Source organism: Corvus kubaryi, unplaced genomic scaffold (genome assembly GCF_017639235.1).
Source record: "Corvus kubaryi isolate FWS band 111438036 unplaced genomic scaffold, C.kubaryi_AGA036_p1.0 37385, whole genome shotgun sequence".
Lineage (NCBI taxonomy): Eukaryota > Metazoa > Chordata > Aves > Passeriformes > Corvidae > Corvus > Corvus kubaryi.
In genome coordinates, this window is record NW_024581127.1 from 35,414,223 (window position 1) to 35,429,555 (window position 15,333).

At 50.7% G+C, this 15,333-nt stretch overlaps 1 protein-coding gene across 1 annotated transcript; it reads right to left on the minus strand.

The window, feature by feature from the left end:
* Window positions 1–570: 570 nt before the first annotated feature.
* ARC (activity regulated cytoskeleton associated protein) lies at window positions 571–6,688 on the minus strand. Its single transcript, XM_042036301.1, has 3 exons — window positions 3,407–6,688; window positions 2,691–2,857; window positions 571–2,325 (listed from the first exon to the last, which is right to left on the minus strand). The coding sequence occupies exon 1, from the start codon at window positions 6,170–6,172 to the stop codon at window positions 4,958–4,960; it is 1,215 nt and encodes a 404-aa protein (XP_041892235.1). The 5' UTR covers window positions 6,173–6,688; the 3' UTR covers window positions 571–2,325; window positions 2,691–2,857; window positions 3,407–4,957.
* Between the last annotated feature and the right edge of the window lie 8,645 nt (window positions 6,689–15,333).

A 15,333-nucleotide genomic window follows, 5' to 3' on the forward strand; every position in this document is an offset into this window, starting at 1 on the left:
AGTCTAAAACACCCTGAGCTCATTTCCCTGCTGTGTTCCCTGGCTCCAGCCTGGATAACCCCGGGATGTTTTAGAGGTAATGAACCCAAGGAATTGAGAATGCATCAGATAACAAAGCCCCAGCTCCTGGATCTCTGCTGGGTGCTGATGATTCTCACTCACAAAGGCTCTTTGATTGTCAAGTAGAGCTGGTCCTGTCTTGTCTCAGCTCTTCTGTGAACGTTATTTCTCAAACATGGCTGGGAATGTGATTGTCCTCATTTCAGTGGTCCTTCCCTCAGTGGTTGTCCTCATTTCAATGGTCCTTCTCTCAGCTGAACCCAACACAAGCCCTGCACAATCCACAGTCCCACAAAGGACCACTTCTCCCCCATGGGCTACATCTGACTGGGTTTTAGAGTCTGAACAACTCAGTGCATTTCATTTTTATATCAACCACATGCTTTTGCTGGAAAGAAGGATTTTCATAAATCAAGTAATCCCAATAACCCCAAATTTTACAGAGGGCAGTAGATACTTGAGTCGCCCATGAACCAAGGAAGAAAGGCCAGAAAATGAGGCAATAAGCAATTGAAGCAGATATTTCAAAGTTTTATTGTATAAATCTACAAAAGGCTTTGCTACAATAGCAAATTGAGCGTAGCACTATTCTACTGACAGGTTCTAGTGGCTTGGTGTGATCTTGTAACTCCAACATGACACATGAGGAATAAACTGCCTGATACAGTCAGATCTAGGGCAGGTGATGTCGGCTTACAAAGACCTTTTGGCTTCAACCCCTATAACCTGCAGCGATTCCACATGTTTGCCTTTTGTACAAGGTTGTTTGAATTAATAATATCTCTAGTAAAAATAAAAACTCTAAAGTCATTTCATCAGTAAATGTAAAATCGCCTAGGGAGGAAAAAATGCAGTGGTTGAAATCTGCTAAAGTTCCAGAGGTACAACACATCCACGCTTCTCATTCACGTGACTCTGCCCCAGGAAAATAAACTACCAGTCCTTCCTGGAGAGGCTGGTAATAAAAAACCAGGGTGCTACAAGTAAAGCTCCAATTTGCTGGGAGCAACAATTGAAATCAGATCAGTCCAGAAGATTCAGTTCTGCACACTCCAAAAAGCCAGCTGAAAATGTAAAAACCTCAGGACCAAATGATCAAGTAGCACAGACAGGCTAATTCCCTAAAAAAGACAGGAAAAATAAAATGCCTATTGAGGCAGTCAAGTCCCTTAGAAGAGACTGTGGAAATTAAGCACCTCAAAATCAAATATCATTTAGACCTTAAGATGATGCCTGGGAATCTGCCTTTACATGGTTTTATGGAATTTTCCAGTCCTGGACATTTTTGCTGAGCATTGTTGGAATGTACCTTAGGTCCCTCTGGCTTAATTCAAATGCAACAAAACACCACAGAATTTGAATAATGTGGATTTTTTTGCTCAACACACACATCCCCCACACTGCCACACACACACACACACACCCAGGACAGCTGGCTCTGGAAGAGAGAGGAACCAGCTAGACCTCTTCAGCTGAGAGATGAACCAAAACTGTCTTGTCCAGCTCACTCGAGCTCTTTTTGGGCTCCCTGGGTCTGGATGGAAACAGTCACTCCAAAGCCAGCACAAGAACCCCAGTTCTTGCAGTAACTCTGGCCCATGCAGACCCAGAGAGCGCCTGCTGCCTCATGAGGCTTCTTGCTGGCAAGACAGCTGGCCCAGATATGCAGGCTCCAACAGTTCAGACAAGCATCTGGACCATGGGATGCTTCTCCAAACTCCAGGAGCCCTTTGAGGTTTGGAACTGCTACCCGCATGAAATGAAGCTACCCCCGACTCAGGAGAGGTGAGTTACAGCACGGCCAGCGGGGAGGGTTCGTAGCCAAGGCAGGATCAGCCCCTTGGCAAAGTTAATCAGGAAAGTTTTTTTTCAGTGAGGATCATTATCTAGTGAAGATTTCTTTAGGGTAAGTCCCAGCGGCCCCAAATCGCAGAGGTGAGGAATCCTCTCCACAGACAGTCAGCACAAGCCCAGCATCCCGCTGTCCCCAAAGCCTGGACTTGGTTCTTCTGTCCTGGCCTGTCCTTCCATTCTCAGCACTTTCTTCTGTGCTTGGAATACCTGGACCAGCTCAGGCTTTTCTTTGTCCTGTTGGAAGCGGCTTCCCCATTTCATTCTGGCTCTCAGCACCTTGAACGTGGCATTGCACTGCATGGGAGGCTCTTTGGTGCATGATTTGCCCTCTGTCTTCCTGCAGCACTCGCTTGTCCCCTGGGAAAGTTCTTGGACACAGAGAAGGAATCTCAGCAACAGCAGCAGGGATCGCTGGAAAAAAAAAAAATGCACCAGCTCTGATTAGATTTTGGAAGTGGGGAGAAAGGGAAGTTTTTCAGGAGTTGGGATTAAATTTTGCTGTGCCTGCAGCCTGGATGACCCACCAGGTGTTGGGATCTAAGGATGTGCCCATAGTCCAGCCAAGGGAAAGCCACAATGTGCAGTCCCTGGAGCATCAATTATTGGGGCTGATGCTTGGGTTCTGACATCAAGAAGCTGAAATCCCACCTCTCTGGTGGTGCCAGGCTGCTGCAGCCACTGGGGCTGAGGTTTCAAAACCTGGGCTGTTCAATATCTTGTGTCAGGGCTCTGGGGAGGTTAAGGAAGGCCCACAGGGTAATATGGGATGTAATTACCTGTGCCAATTTTTCCTTCAGGTGGTGGATCTGGCAGGTGGTGGCTGAGGGTCCTGAGAGCAGCTCTGATGGTGAGGCCCTTGTTTTGCAGATTTTTCTGTGGCTTTTCTTCCAAATGCTGAATGCTGTGAAGTGATTCCTTCCCAGAGGAGGATCTGAGTGAGTCACTGGAAGCAAGAGGAGATACAGCTTGTAATACATGGCCAGCTCATCCTCAGCAGTGACTCCCACTCCCCCATCACTCAGCCCCGGTCATTAGTGAGAAATGCTCCTTTCTCTGCACACAGAGCTGTTGACAAACCGGGAACAAGGGAGAGGACAGCTCCCACCATTCCTGACACCAGCTCCTAGCAGGGATGCAGAGCAGACCTGCAGCTCCTTTGGGGTGTGCATCGACCTGGGATGTGCTGCTCTGGGTGGGGACTCAAGCCCAGAGCTTCTCCATGAAGGACGAGGCAGGTCCTGGGGCTGGGCTAATTAAGAAGCTTTCCATTCTTTTCCCACATTAATCAGAAAGTGCAGGATACTGCCCTCTTTGGAAACTTTTCCTAGTCCCTGTCCTGTATTTCCCTTTGGCTGGCTCTCCCTTCCTCTTTCTCCCAACCCCAATGCTTCATATCCCAATTCAGATTAGTTTTTATCCCAGGGCAAGTTTTCTACTGGACATTCGGTGACCAGTTTAGCTCTGAGGAGAGAATGCCAGAGAGCTGCCTTACCTTCAGCCTCTTGGAAGGAGTCACAGCAAAGGCCTTCTGAGCCACCAGTGCCACATGTCACCGCTGTGGCAGTGCCAGGAGCATCCCAGGGTCACTCCTGCTGCTGCATCCCTGCTGATTATTTGGTCTGGTGGTGGATGCAGATGCTGCCCAAGATGTGTCCAGCCTCAGGAAGCTTTGGAGAGCCAAACTTCAGGAATGTCTTTCATCTCTCAGTCCTATCATCAAACGCTGGCCAAAGGTGAGCACCGAGCATTTCCTGTCTCAGCGTGGAAAATGTCACAAAGTCCAAGTCCATCTCCATCCGTGGCGAGATGTTGCAGGAAGTTCTTTGTGAGCAGACAACACTCTGTCCTCAGGTGCTCCAGGACAGAGATGCCAGGCTTTCCAAGAGCATTTGGAGTCTGTCTGTGTGAGCAGGAACTCTTGGCTGTGGTGCACAGGCTGAAATTGTGCTGGGGCACACAGATCCTCTCTTCACTTCTTTTGGCTTTGACATGGCAAAAGCTCCTTTTGTCTCCACACATCAGCATGGACTCGATTTGCTGCTCTGGGGATATTTTGCTCTGATTTTAGGGTGTGTTTGCTTGTTTCAGTCAAAGAATAAGGATTTAATTCCCTTCCCTCCCCCCACTCTCTCTCAAAAGAGCTCTGGTGTCTCCTCTCTCTACCTTGAACACCCTCTCTTCTCTGAAAGGAAGGAGACTGCTCCTTCAAGAAATGAGCTCAGAATTTAATTAGAAAATCTGTTTCCTGCTGAATGCACAGGATAATGTGCAGAGAAAGGATGAAATTCGCCTCTGCACTGCAGTGGCCTTGAACTGGAATGAGCAGAAACTAAGACAAGAAGTAAACCACTACGAGCCTCTTGAGAGGAAACCCATTAAAGCAGGTATTAGGTGCAGTGAAATGAAAACCACAGAAAATAACCCAGATTCTTAAAGCTTTCAGCTCCTAAAATAATAGGATTTTTTTTTCTTCTTAAAACAAAAAATAATCCAAAAAATTACTTTAATCCTTTGGAGCAAGTAAGAGCAGGAGATTGCTGAGTGAACAGAAACCCAGAGGCTAATCAAAAACAGGCAAGGGTCAAAAGAAAGCTGTCTCTGCAGGACAGGGCCACCCTCTCAGAAGAGGGAGGAGAGAAGGAAAAAGAGAGATCCAGATGGGTAGGAACCCTCCACCAACTACTGCACTCGTATGAAGTCCTTGAGAGCCGCTAGTGCCGAGCGGCTGCTTCACAAGTTGGGAATTATCTCTATAGTTTCTTGGCAGGGAATTCTCATAAAATTGGCTGTTCCCCACAGTGGTGCCAGCAGGGTCCCCAGCACCACCGCATGGCATGGCCTGGGTGAGGGGGGCAACCCCATCCTGAGGCGCCTCTCCCCCACCTCCTCCCTCCCCCCACGAGCAAAGTCAATCCCTCTGCTCCGGGCTGTTGGACTGAGCACTCCTCAGGTCCCATCTCAGCCAGAACCTCCCTCCAAGGAGAAGCTTCCTAAATAAGCCCCCTTCTCCCTTCCACGGAACTCAGACCCCCCTCAGGGGAGCTCATATGACAGTGGCTGGGGGGCTGGGGGGCTCTGGTTGAGTCCCATTGCTCGGCACGGGACTGGCAGTGGTTGAGGGGGGCACGGTCTCCATGGAGTCTCCTGGCTGAACCTCAGGGGTCCTCTGTGGGCTGGGCTCCTCAGAGTGCTCCATGTTCCCTTGGACTTCCTTCCCCCTTTGGATCAGCTGCTCTAAGGTCTTGGGCAGGGGGTAGCTCAGGAAACGCTTCAGTTTGGGCTGGAGGGTTCCTACCACGTACTGAATAATCTCCTCCTCATCTGCATCCACATAGAGGGTCTGGTACAGGTCTCTCTTGCGCCAAAGGAACTGATCCAGGGGCTCCCCCTCTTTCTGGGGCAAATCCAGCTCCCTTTTGATGGCATCCCTAGTCAGAGTTCCCTCGCTGTACTGCAGGAACTCCTTCTTGAACTCGACCCAGTTTTTGACGGAGTCCTGCTTGTACTCCCACCACTTTTTAGCTGGGCCGTTCATGTGGTTTTGGATCTGAGACAGCCAATACTCCTCTGTTCCACCCACCTGCTTTAAGTATTCCTCCAAGTGGCTCAAGAACTCCCGGGGATCCTCAAACACCTGGGTCTCCACTGGGGAGGCTGGAGCATCCTCCGACACGGAGACCCACTGGTAGGAATCGTGGCCCTGGGGGATGCTGGGCACCTCCCCAGGAGGAGGGGTCAGGGCATACATCTGGCTCATGTCCAGGGCATAATCATAAATCTCCCCCTCACCTGGCCTTATCTCTGGGCCTCCCACCCCAACGGACACCGTCTGCTTGCCCTGTTCCCCGGGGCAGTATTTGCCTCCCATGGACTCCAGGCGGTCAGCCCACTTTTCCAGGCGGAAAAAGACCTCCTTCCAAACATTCATCTCCCTCTTGACCCACCTCTCCAGGTGAGCAATGGTCTCCTGGCATCTGGCCAGGCAGGCCTTGATGGACTTCTTCCATCTCTGGTTTTCAGTTGGGACATGGTCCTCTAAGTTGTTCTCCAACTTCCCCACAGATTTCTGCAATCCCTTCAGCTCCCGCTCCACCTGCTTGGAGACCTCAGTCAGGAGGTGCCGGTGGGTCCTCCGGACATGCTCCAGCATTTCTGCCCTGCACTTCCCTATCTGCAGGATCACATTGGGTTTGTTGGCAACTCCACGGTGCCCCTGGAAGGAGTGGACGCCCGCGCTGGTGACATTGTCCAGCTGCATGGCTCCGACCGTGCGAGTGGCAAACACGGAAATAAGTGGGTTATAAGCCCTGGCACTAAAGCTGGATCCCAAAAACCCCCACCACAACACTTCCTGAAAGACACACAGAGACTTCTAAACCCCCCGCCAAAGACTTTTGGACACAAACACAACCCAATCAGATATCACCGCAGAGCGAGCTGGTCGGTCCACGTGGATCCCAGAGAGAGTTGTAGGCAAATTTCTCCCGGTGCCCAGCTGGAAACGCCGGTCTCACGTGCTCAGGGGTGTCCCAGAGAGAACCAGGATCCTCCAGGAACAAGGAGAGGAGTTGGATAAGATGTCAAATCCCGCTGAGAATCTCGAATGCCTCGAAGTCCCCGCCGGAGAAAATCACACAGAGATGCACAAAGAAGCTGGAAGCTGCAGCAAAAATCCGGGTGATTTCTCCTCTGGCAAACTTGGTGAGTCAAAACCGCTTTCACTGGAGATGCAAAGAGCTGCTTCTCTTCCCTGTCTGAACTGCCACTAGTCCAGGCTCCTCCATCTACTTATACTCCACGCAGCTCAACATGTGGGTGGTGCCCAGCCTCCTCTCGCACTCTCAGCGCAGCGTTCATTGGAGGAAAAGCGAGGCCGGTGACTGTGGCAACCCAGATTTTGGCAGCCTCCCCTCGCTTGCCACCCCCTCGCTCACGCCCCCAGATTCGACGCGAGAAGCGCTTGAAAGGTGCTGGAGACAGTTGGAGAGATGGATGAGTAATCGCACCTTCCGCCTCTCGGAGCGCAGGAAAAACACTTATTCCTTCCACAACTCTTTACTCAGCAAGGTCATCATTAACATGCGTCCCCTGGCAGGGCTCGGGGAGGGCGGGATTAGGAGGAATCCAGTGTGTCACACACCGAGACAGACACCCACGGGCCCCCCGCACACCCCCACAGGGTGAGCTCACTCCTCATGCAAACGCCTGGGAATGGTGGTAAATCAGCAGGAAAAAAAAAAAAAAAAAAGGGAGAGAAGAGAAAAGAAAAGCAAAGAGGAGGGGGGAAGCCGAGGGGGAAACGCTCAAAGGAGCCACTTCAGCACAAATTGGAGCGCTCTGGACTCTCTCAGGCATTGGTAGGTGGGAGTCATCCCCGTGGCTTAATTGCACCAGACCGACCACTATCTTGGGAATATTGGGTGAGGGAGGGGGCAACATCCTGGTTTTTACACCGAATTAAATCCGCCCATCAAAAGCCTGTTCTGTACTTAGCTTTGAATCAGATGCTTAATCAGTGAGCCAACCCACCAGCGCAGATGAAGCTACATTTGTTCTTCGCTCTTGACAAGGCAGGAAAAGCCAACCATAAAAGGAGTCTCCGGGTCTTACATAAGCCAGAGATAAAGGATTCCCTAATCTGAGAGAGTTTCCCCGCCAGAACACCCTCAGAGAGGTGCTGAGGACATCTGGGCCTTCTCGTCCCTTCCCAGTGCCAGCGGCCGGAGGCAGTGGGATGCTGATTCATCAGGATAATCTAAAAAAGGGGTTTGAGCCTGTTGGCAGCGGGGTGGTGCTGGTGGGGGGGTGCCCTGCTTCTGCTCAGGATGGCGGGCAGTGTGCCAGGGAGGCGTAGGATGTGTCCTCATACCCAAAACTCCTGACTGTGTGTTTCCTTGTGGGAATTCAGCCATCCCAGAGGAGCAAAAAAAAGGAGGAGGCAAAGGGTCTTTCGGTGAAGTCCTGCTGGAAGGAGGTCCCAGTGAACCCAGGCATTTGGTTAAAGCAGAATTACAAACTGGTGGTGGTTAAATTGAAGGGCATGAGGGGCAAGGGTCAGGATTCCCTTTTTTTGCCCCATATCCATGTGGTGCAGGAGGGCCCGTGTCTGTTCCCTACCAGGTGATGGTTGTCAGGGAACCAAAAGGTTATTTAGGGCAGCAGCAGCTGACCTAGAAGGGCTGCATGTTTTGGTTGAAGAGAGGGAGGGACAGTGAGTGGGAAAGGGGACAAAATCCTGAGGGTGTAACACAGAATTCCTAATCCAGCAGCCCCTCCCAATGCCACTCCTTCCCCCATGACTGCCCTCTGCCTTGCTTACTTCTCCCATTTCATCCAGTTTTTCTAAGCAAAAGATTTTGGGGCAGCTGTGTTCAGAAAAAGTCAAATGTCAATCACCTGAGGGGTTGGGACAGATCTGGAGCCTTTTTATGCTGCGTTCTCAGCACCCCAGAGTCTCCCTCAAACCTGCTCTGCCAGGAAAAGATAACATGGATTGGGAGAGACTCTGCATATATAATATCTCTGGATATTCTCTGGAGATCTTTTCACCCAGGAACCCCAGAAATGACCCGTAGGATGGGGACAATATAAAATGGCATGAATTCTGCAAGATGACCTGCACTCAGTCTCTCCTTGTCCCAGCAAATGCCAGAGTCTGGGATGAAATGGCTCCTAAACCTGCTCCAATAAATGAGTCCCTTTCCAGGCCCTGCTACCTCTCTTTTCTTCTCCATTTTCAGCTGGGGTGGAATCCTGGATCTGAATGGCCTCATTTGACACTTGGCTCATGTCGCAGGATCTCGGGATTATTAAGGATGAAAGGGACTCAGGAGGTTTCTAGCTCAGCCTCCTACTCCACGCTGAGTCAGCTGCTGGGTCAGCTGAGGTGGTTTCAGGTACTGAAAACCTCAGGCATGGGGATTGCTAGGAGGGAAAACCTTTTTTGCTTGGAGGGAAAACCTTTTTCCTTGTACCCAAAGTGTCCTGTTGGAATTTGGACCTGATGCCTCTTGTTCTTCTAAGAAGATCCTGGTTCTATCTCCGTGGTAACCTCCCCACAGGTACAGGACGCTGCTTTTGGGTCCCCCAAAGCCATCACTTCTCCAGACTGGCCAAGCCCTAATCCCACACCAGCCACCATCTCCGACCATCCCAGTGGCCTGAACTCATTCCCAGTGATCAGTGTCCTGTACTAAAACTCCCAAACCAGGTTGCAGCAGCTAAATATGATCTAAAATGCTCTGACTGGAGGGGGACAATCACTTCCATGATCTCCTGGCTATATCTATGCTCCCACAATCCAGAATAGTTTTTTTTGCTGCCGGGACACACTGCTGGATCATCGTCAGCCTGCTGAGCACTCCCAGGTCCAGTTCTCCCAGTCACTTGCTGCCAGGGACTCTTTCTTCCCCAAAATTCCAGAATTAGCCCTTGCTAAACATCACCATGTTTCTCTTGGCTCTTCCCTCCAGCTTTTCCAGGTCTCTGGGTTAATCTCATTCAGCCTCCTTTCACAGAGATCTCCCCCTAATCACTCTCCTCCTAATTCTGCGGAGGTGGTGGGGGAAGTGGGAGAAGTGAGGACAAATGGGGGTTTTCCTTCTGGACCTGCTGGGGAATGAGTTGCTGATTAAGACATGTGTGATAAGCATTTTCTTTGTATTTCTAATTAAAGCAAAGTGAGTGGGAAGAGGAGGAGGAGAGAGGGGAGCCGGAAGCCAAGGGAGGAGGGAGATGTGGAGCGAGGTGATGGAGAGAGGCAATTTGAGGCAGACAGGCAGATTCCGGGCACAGAGAGGCAGACAGGGACAGAGGGACAAGATCCATGGATTGGGATAGGATGGGAAGGAGGCAGAAGTCCTCTGGGTGACCACAGGATGTCCAAGACAAGAGAGGGACAAGAAGAGCAGAAAGGAAATTGAGAAGTGAGGATGAGGGTGAGCAGTTTGCTCTAAAAGAGCTCAGCTGAAGCAAGGGAAGGAGAGAAAATAGCAAAAAGCCGCATCTCATAGCTCAGCAGGGATGGTGTCAACGTGGGTTGTCTCCCCAGAGCTTCCTGAAGAGTTTTAAAGCACCAGAGATTAGGATCAGATCCAAAAAAAAAAAAAAAAAAATTAAGAGCCAAAGAGGAAAAAGCCAACAGACCAGTTAAAGGCAGCGAAAGGAGCGTGTGGCAGTGAGCAGCAACTGAGTTTTCCCCTGAGGGGAGGGGGACACTGAGTCACAGAAGCACTGGCACCTTCCCTGGTGCTGTCAGTGTTTGCTGAGGACACAATGCACCCAGAGCTTGGTGGCACTCACCCCTTGGCATCAGCTCAAGCTGTGGGCTCTCACTGCACCTCGCCTTACAGCAAAAGTGTTGGGTTTGGGGTTTTTTTGGGGTTGACAGGCCTTTGCCGCCTCATCTGGATGAGTGTTCTGCTCAGAGGCACCTTATGGCAAGAGATGTCACTCCTTGGAGAGCAGCCTGAGCTGTGAGCCAGATGAACCTGGTGGGTGAGTGAGAAGGGGGAGATCCCAAGGGAAACTTGGGAAAGTTTCTGGTGCAGCTGATTTTGTGCTGCATACTCTCTGAAGGGCTCTGGCGGATGCTGAAGTGCCCTCCTGTGCTGCCAGGGTCCCTCCCCAGTTGTGCACTGAGATGTGCATTGTGTTCCTCCTCAGAATCGCCATCTGGAGGAACCTGTCTTTCACCCAGGACTCTTTGAAGCACCTAAAATTAGAAGCCTGAAGCCTTGTGGGCAATTCGTCCCATATTCTTGCAGGAACTAATGTGTTCTAGTGGTGAACAAGGGATTTTCTGCATTATCCTGCATTCCCTGTGCTAGAATTTTCCCTTTCCCTTCCATAATTGCTTCCTCTTTCTAGAAGAAAAAAGAAGAAAATAAGAAACCACATTTTTCCCCCCTCCTGCCTCCACATCCTTTTATTCCCTATTGATGCTCCTGTAGCTCACCAGACAAAGCTGCCCAGTCATTTGTTTGGTAGCAAAACCTTCAGAAGGAAATAAAATTAAGAAGAAACCAAGGTGTTGGGCTTTTAAACTCGCAAGGAGCAAAAGAGGGAAAAGAATAACACATTTAATTTGCACCATACGTCTCTATTCATCCATCTCCAGCCCTGGAACACTTTATTGCACTGGAGCTGGCACTCACAACGCAGAGCTTTGCATTCAAAACACAGCTCACACGTCAGTGGTTCTTTTGTTCCTGGCTACCCACCGTCCCCCAGACCTGGGGCCCACACTTACTGGGGGGATGTGGAAGCAGTTGGGAGTCTGAGGGCATCCTGCTGTCAATATTACCCCTAATGATGACTGTTATCAGTGCCACTCCTTCTGGTGCAGAGTTCTCTCTGTATTCCTTTTCATCTGGAAAGCCCTACTTTGAGGGGAAGATAAAGTGCTTTGTTTTCCGACTAAAAATATCTCCCGTGTTTTGTAATTCTCCCGTCTCCTTATTTAATGAGATGTTTGTTATTTTGGTTTCCTCTCTGGGCAGAGGAAACGTTAATGAGTCTCTCGTTGTGCTGCTTTTTTGCCTCCTCAAGCCTGCCCAAGGCTAAAGCAAGAAAGTCAAAGGAGGTGTCAGCATTTTTCACACTCTGGCGTTGGCTGTTATGACCCTCATGAGGTCAACACAAACAGAAAGACATCTCCAAATGAACTTCATTTTCCTCCCCTGCACAGCCCTGATGAGCTGGAAAAACACATTTGTCGTCATGTCAAAGGGCCTGGTTCACATGTGGTTCGTGACATTTCTTCTGTCACGTTTTACAGCTGAGTTTGGCCCACTTTGGGCCTCACACTTGACTCCTCGCCCACCTGCCCCCCTGCAGGGTGTCCCTCTAAGTGTTCTAGTAAAAGTTTCTGATTTTAATGTTTTTTTTTACTCCTCCTCAGCAGCAAACACTGCAAATCACAGGTCTGCTAAAAAAAGGGAGAGTTGTGGGGTGGCTGTGAAGAGCAGACCTGGTTCCTCTGCTGGTGTGGCTGGGCTGACAGAGTCCCACCAGGCCAGGAGAGCTCTGCTCCTCATCATCTGCCAGGATGATGCTCCCATGGAGATCTACAGATCATTTGCGGCCCATGAAGCCAGTCCCCTCCTCTCCTGCATCCCATTTCCATCAGGGTTTCACACTGGCACCCCCAAGGCCATGTGAGAGGAGTGGTGGTGGTGGTGGAGCCCTGGGATGTCACAGCCACACAGGGAAAATGGGACATGGTGGCATCAAATCCCTTGATGATGATTCCTGTGGTGATCCAAGGAAAGCTGTGCAGCCACAGGTTTTTGGCAATACTAGCAACTCAGATGAGGAGGACAGAGGGGCTCAGACTGCTCCAGACCTTTCCTGCTCCTCTTTTCTGCTCATCCTGCTGTTCCCATGGATGAATCCGTGTTAGGCCTCTCTTTCACTTTTCTCAGTGCCTACATGGATTTTTGCTCCTGGACTAGAGAATGTGGGAAGGACTTTAGGGGTGGTAGGAGCCTCATTTTCCATCAGTGAAGTGAGACTGGCTCATGGGAAGATTTCCAACTTCAGGCTCCCTGCTATGGGCTGTGGGGAATGCAGAGAAATGGGATTGCCCTGTGGCCGGAAGAGAAAATCCTGCCTTGTGGTGGTGAACAGCCAGAGCCAATTCCATGGAGAATCCACCATCAAATCACAGAGTCCTGCCTCTCCTGTGAGTGGCAACACCTCTGTTTCCATGAGGGAATATGCCAGAGGAAGCTAAGGAATGCTCAGGGAAGGCTTTGCACGTGGTACTGCAGGTGTCCTCCAAGATATCATCCAAACATTTTCCTCTGCCTGAACCATGGATCAGTTATTGCCTCGCTGAAAGGATGGACAGTTTTTCTCTCTTCAGGAACACCTAATGCCTCACCCCCTAAACACTTTATGTTCCCTCATTCAGGATGAAATCCCAAAGCATTTCCAAGCCTATCCAGGATTTGGCCACAGAGGTGTCTTTGGACAACACCTCGGCCAGGTTTAAAGCCATGCTCTGCCTAATTTGTCACCAGGGTTTCAACCCAGGTCTCCTCAGTGCTGGGACATTCCTAAACATGAAGGGAAAACCTAAATACTTTATTACAACTCATTTTGTGGGCACGGTTTTCTCTCTCGAAATAGGGATGTGCGTCTGGCTCTTTGCACTGGGCTCCACTGGGGCATTCCAAAGGACACCAAGGGGACACAGAGCCTTTCCATGATCCCAGCAGGACACGAGGCTGCTGTTCCCAGCCCAATCTGTGCCTCCAGAGCTCTGTCAGTTCTCAGCTCCCTGCCCTCACAGCCATCACCACTGTGAGACACAAACTAGGCCACTGCCCACCTATTTTTAGCAGTTCTATCACCAAGTTGTGACTCAATTTACCTTTTTTTTCCCACTTTTCCATATTGCTTCTCCCTCTTCTAAGCGATTTCCCTTATTTTTGTCCCCACCAAGCATTGTTGTTAACAAAGGATTTCCTCTAAGCATCCTTGCTAATCTCGCCTATCCACAGGGAGCCACAGCTGGAGTCACTGCAGGAATTGTGTCCCCTTGTCCCAAGAAAACAACAGAGCAGCTGCCTCACGTGGCAAAGGGGCTCCTGCATCACTAAGAACAGCAGGGGTGATGCGAGGTCTCTTCTGGGATAAAGGGAGACTCATTCAGCACATCCTCATCCCAGCCCGATTCCACCAGCGTTCCCATTTCCTTTATTTAAGTACCTGTAAATGAGGGATGGATAATTAGGGCCAGCAGGGAAGCTCGGGGGAAACAGAAGAACGTGAGAAACAAGCAGCAGACTGTGCTAATTTCTTCTTTCCAAATCTAGGAGGCCCCAGTCGTCACTAAAAGCCTTATTAAAGCAGGGTTAGGAGGAGCTGGGGAGCGAGTTGCTGTGGAAAGATTTTCAGGAGTTTTCCTTGCTCCAAAAACCCATCACAACTCCTCAGTACATCAGTTTCCCCACACTGAACAAAACTCCTTGGTGGTCTCAGGCTGGAGGTCATAAAATCCTAGAAAAGTTTGGGTTGGAAAGGACCTTGGAAGGTCATCTTGTCCCAGCCCCCTGCCATGGACACTTTCCACTAGTCCTGGTTGCTCCAAGCCCCACCCAACCTGGCCTTGAACACTTCCAGAGATGGGATATCCACAGGATTAGAAGCATAAATGTGGGACAGGAGTGATCCTGACACCAGTTTTTTCCTTGCTCCCCACAAGACCATGGGACTTTATTCCATCTCCCTTCTCCTCAGGTTGTCTCACAAAAGGGTTGGGCCTATCTGGAAAAAAAAGCTGCTGACAAGGAAATTTTTTGTCCCCATAGGTCTGTTGAATCTTAGCAAGGCCAAAAGAGGAAGGCAATTATAAAAGAAAACAAGGGGGGAGAAGGAAAAAAAAAAATGGACGGGAATAAAAAGAAAAAAGGAAAAGGGAAAATAGAAAATAAAAAGGAAAACAGAAAAATCAGACATTACAGTGACAGCCGGAGTTACTCGTGCCTGATTTTAGTGAAAGATCCCTAAGGATTGCAGAATTTTTTGTCTGTGTCCCTCAGACATGACGAGAGCCGGGATGATCCCACTGTAGGGCATTCGGGATGGGATGGGCAGCACTTCCCTGTTGCTGGGCTCCTGATCCCAGCCTGGCGGATGCTGGGGAGGCGGCGGCAGCTCGCTCCCAGCGCAATGGGATTGAGCTCTCCATGGATCCCCGCAGGAATGCTGCAGCAGAGAATGGGAAGGATTTGGGGGCGGGGGGTTGGTGCCGGGGCATTTGTCCAACCCTGCCAACACATCCCTGCCCATCACTGCCCTCTCTCCCCTCTCCCGTAGAGCGGGACCTCCCCGCCGACCTCCCCAGAGGAACCTCAGCCCCCGCTGCGGGGGAGGATGCGCTGCCCTGCATTTCCCACCGCGCTCCCCCGTTTTCTGTTTTCCAGCAGCCGCGTTTGGCTGCGGGGAGGGAGGGGAGGGAAAGGCAAAGCAGCAGCTCCGTGCTAATGGGTTCCTTGAGGAGAAGCCGAGCGTAGCATCCATTCCTGCAGGTACCTGGAGAGCCATGAGCCATCCTGGAGTGAGACACCGAGGTGGGCGGGAGTGCGGGGGAGAAGGGGGAGTGGGAGCAGGGAGAGGGGCAGACAAAAGGGATGAGTGGTGTGTGTGTGTGAGAGTGCCGGGGGATCTGCCGCACGCTCCTGCCTTTCTTCCACCTGCCTGCGAACAGGGAAGGGAGGCAGGTGCCGGGTGAGCTTTCCAGAGGGTGAAAATGAGCCACGGCAGCACCCCCAAGGCATTGCTAAAATAGGGATGCTGTGGACATGGCTCCCAGAATGTGGTGCCTACTCCGGGGGAATTAGAGCCAGGTTTCCTCCTCTCTAGGAGCTGCTTCAAGGAGGGGGAGAGAGTCCCTGCAGTGCTGCTTTGCTC